We start from the raw sequence: 1,880 nt of genomic DNA on the forward strand, positions 1-1,880 counted from the left end.
CATTATCATCATCATCATCACCACCATTATCAGCATCGGCATCATCATCATCATCATCACCACCATTATCAGCATCATCACCACCATCATCATCATCACCACCATTATCAGCATTATCATCATCATCATCACCACCACCACCATCATCATCATCATCATCATCAGCTTTTTCATTCAATCATCCTGACTAACCTTAAAAAACAGGAAAGTTTATTCCATGATCATGTTTTTAAATGTCCACAGTAGAAGCTAGCTGTTCAGGCTAGCAGATTTTGCCACCTTCAGGCAGCAAATTAACTCAGTTTTTTGTGTTTTCAGCTCTCAGGTGATGAAGATCAGTTGCTGGTGAGTTCCTGCAGATTAAAAAGTTGTAATTCACAAACCTTCTTGCCACTGAAGCTCCCGCTCTGTCTCAGCCGGGTGCTGCGTCGCTGGAATCGAGTTTGTCGCAGAAACTGTCGAACTGCCGTCAAATCGGTGACGTTCTACTGGTTGGTTCTCCTGCTGGTATTCCTGAACACATCCCTTAGTGCCTCCGAGCACTACAACCAGCCCGACTGGTTAACTCAAGTCCAGGGTAAGAGATCCTCTCCCTATGGTGCCACCTGGTGGCCGTGTTTCGATCCTGCAGATTGGTTCCAGAACAGCATAGATGTTGGATCTTCTTTATGAGGTACGGTCTCTGTTCTGCAGACATCGCCAACAAAGTTCTGCTATCTCTCTTCACGGTGGAAATGCTGCTTAAGATGTACAGCCTGGGTCTGGCACATTACTTTGTGGCGTTCTTCAACCGCTTCGACTGTTTTGTGGTGTGCGCCGGCATCATCGAGACCATCCTTGTGGAGCTGGAGATCATGCCTCCCCTGGGAATCTCAGTGCTGCGCTGCGTCCGTCTGCTGCGGATCTTTAAGGTCACACGGTGAGATCTGACCCCAACCAGCAGGTAGAACCTCTGCACCATCTTTCTACTGCTCTGGTGATTTCCCAGTATGTCTCCTCAGGCATTGGACAGCTCTGTCCAACCTGGTGGCATCCCTGCTGAACTCCATGAAGTCCATCGCCTCACTGCTGCTCCTGCTCTTCCTCTTCCTTATCATCTTCGCTCTGCTCGGCATGCAGCTGTTTGGAGGGAAGTTCAACTTCGACGAGACTCAGACCAAACGTAGCACCTTCGATGCCTTCCCGCAGGCGCTGCTCACCTGCTTCCAGGTGCCGTAGTGACAGCGAGCTTGTGATGTCAAAGCATTTGGGAAGCGTTTCCGTAACGATTACTGTGTGCTCAGATTTTAACAGGCGAGGACTGGAATGTGGTCATGTATGACGGCATCATGGCGTACGGCGGTCCTGTGTTTCCAGGGATGATTGTCTGCATTTACTTTGTCATCCTCTTCATCTGTGGCAACTGTATCCATGACAACAAACAATAACCTTATAAACTTATGATTTATACACCTACATGTTTATTATTACTTGAATTACACGCCACATTCTGTGTTCCAATGTGCCTAATTAATCATTCATGCAGTTTGTCTGTCAGTCTGTCGATCCATCCATTGTCATCCTCCTAATGTTTTAAACTCTTCCATCAGTTAACAAAAGGATCTCCTTCAGGGTCTTGTGTCAGAAAGTGGGAGAAGTAGCGACTCAGAATAGGTTTTGAGGTAAATATCTGGATATCCTGGGTTTTCAGTTTCAAAAAGCTAGACAGCCGTTATCTGAAGTTCCTCTGTGAACTCTGGATAGTAGCAGCATTTCTTGAACTTATACTGTTCTAATTTCCTCCCACTACCATGGCAGATCATTCTGTGTTCCAATGTGCCTAATTAATCATTCATGCAGTTTGTCTGTCAGGCTGTCGATCCATCCATTGTCATCCTCCT

At 46.5% G+C, this 1,880-nt stretch overlaps 1 protein-coding gene across 1 annotated transcript in view; it reads left to right on the forward strand.

The window, feature by feature from the left end:
- The first annotated feature begins 310 nt into the window (after positions 1-310).
- The window catches only part of LOC107099706 (voltage-dependent L-type calcium channel subunit alpha-1F-like), a 25,931-nt gene continuing 24,361 nt past the window's right edge, over positions 311-1,880 (forward strand). Inside the window, 5 exon segments of the mRNA XM_015397944.1 lie at positions 311-345; positions 417-577; positions 694-919; positions 1,002-1,209; positions 1,284-1,404. Coding sequence (XP_015253430.1) covers positions 329-345; positions 417-577; positions 694-919; positions 1,002-1,209; positions 1,284-1,404 — 733 coding nt within the window. The 5' untranslated portion in view covers positions 311-328.

This window comes from Cyprinodon variegatus, unplaced genomic scaffold (genome assembly GCF_000732505.1).
Source record: "Cyprinodon variegatus isolate N-32 unplaced genomic scaffold, C_variegatus-1.0 Scaffold28, whole genome shotgun sequence".
Lineage (NCBI taxonomy): Eukaryota > Metazoa > Chordata > Actinopteri > Cyprinodontiformes > Cyprinodontidae > Cyprinodon > Cyprinodon variegatus.